We start from the raw sequence: 1,063 nt of genomic DNA on the forward strand, positions 1-1,063 counted from the left end.
CTTCCCCACGCGGGTTTTCCTCCTTACACGTGAATATGGGGCACTCAATGAGCTGTACCAGTTTGTCCACCTCGGTGAGGAAATCCACGGTGACCTCCAGATCCCCGCTGGATGTGGCCGTTAAGGACGTTACCTTGGAAAAGGGTGGCCCGGTGACAGCAGATGGCTCAACCCGGGTGATGCCCGGCGTGGATGACGGCTCTGCCAAATCCTCCCTGCATCCACAGCTCCCGCGGGAAGCGAAGAGGCAGGGTCGAAAGGTCTGCAAGGCAGCCAAGGGATGATGGAAGGAAACAGGACAAGCAGGCAGGGATAGGGGAAAAGGCAGGCTACCCAAAAAGCCGGCAGCTTGCCCAGCCAGACAGCAGGCAGGAAGACGGTGCAAGGGAGGACGCTTTGCTTTTACCCCGCTCCTGGCCCGTAGGGATGGCATGGAGGTGACGCTGAGCACTCCCGTTCCCTAAGATGAAACGCCAGCCTGCACCGGGAAGGGGACCCGAGCTCGTTATTAAGCTTCACAGAGTGGAGAGCTACTTAGGGGGGCTTGGGGTTTGCCGGCACATGACAATCATCATTCTGCTGCAGGCAGACGGTGAGCTCACCGGGACCCGCACCGCGCTGGGCGCTGCCTGTTCCTCATCAGGCCAGGAGGCCAAAGCCTTCATCTTCCTGGGAGGAAGAGGATGCTGAGGAGCCTCCCCTCCCGGGCAGGGGAAGGTCAGAGCTCAGCCAACACCCGCTTTCCTCTTTTTACACCACAGAAAAATAAGGATGAGACAAGGGGAAGGGAGCTGGCGCGCACCCAGCACAGGCTGCCCTGCCCTCTCACGGCAGGGACATCGCCCTGGTAATGATGGGCTGCAGGCAGGAGGCTGGGCTGGCCCGCAGGGTGACCTGGGTGGCCACAGAGGGACCAGGGGCCAGCCCGGGGAACCGGCCTCGCAGAAAACCCCCAAAGGATACAATTTCTGGATGAGGTCGTAGGCGTGTTTGTAGTTCTGGGTAAGGAAGCAGAGGGACACGGTCGTGACGGGGTTGTGACACCAGGAGCGGTACAGGCAGC

The 1,063-nt window shown here is 60.8% G+C and overlaps 1 protein-coding gene across 1 annotated transcript in view; it reads right to left on the bottom strand.

Annotated features, from left to right (window-relative positions):
• Nucleotides 1–27: 27 nt before the first annotated feature.
• VAC14 (Vac14 homolog (S. cerevisiae)) overlaps nt 28–1,063 on the bottom strand; it is a gene marked incomplete at both ends in the record, with an annotated part of 56,260 nt that continues 55,224 nt past the window's right edge. The window contains 2 exons of the mRNA XM_009706449.1: nt 28–107; nt 964–1,062. Of these exons, the coding sequence (XP_009704751.1) occupies nt 28–107; nt 964–1,062 (179 nt within the window). The remainder of the gene's footprint in view (nt 108–963; nt 1,063) is intronic.

Source organism: Cariama cristata, unplaced genomic scaffold, assembly GCF_000690535.1.
Source record: "Cariama cristata isolate BGI_N322 unplaced genomic scaffold, ASM69053v1 scaffold3678, whole genome shotgun sequence".
Lineage (NCBI taxonomy): Eukaryota > Metazoa > Chordata > Aves > Cariamiformes > Cariamidae > Cariama > Cariama cristata.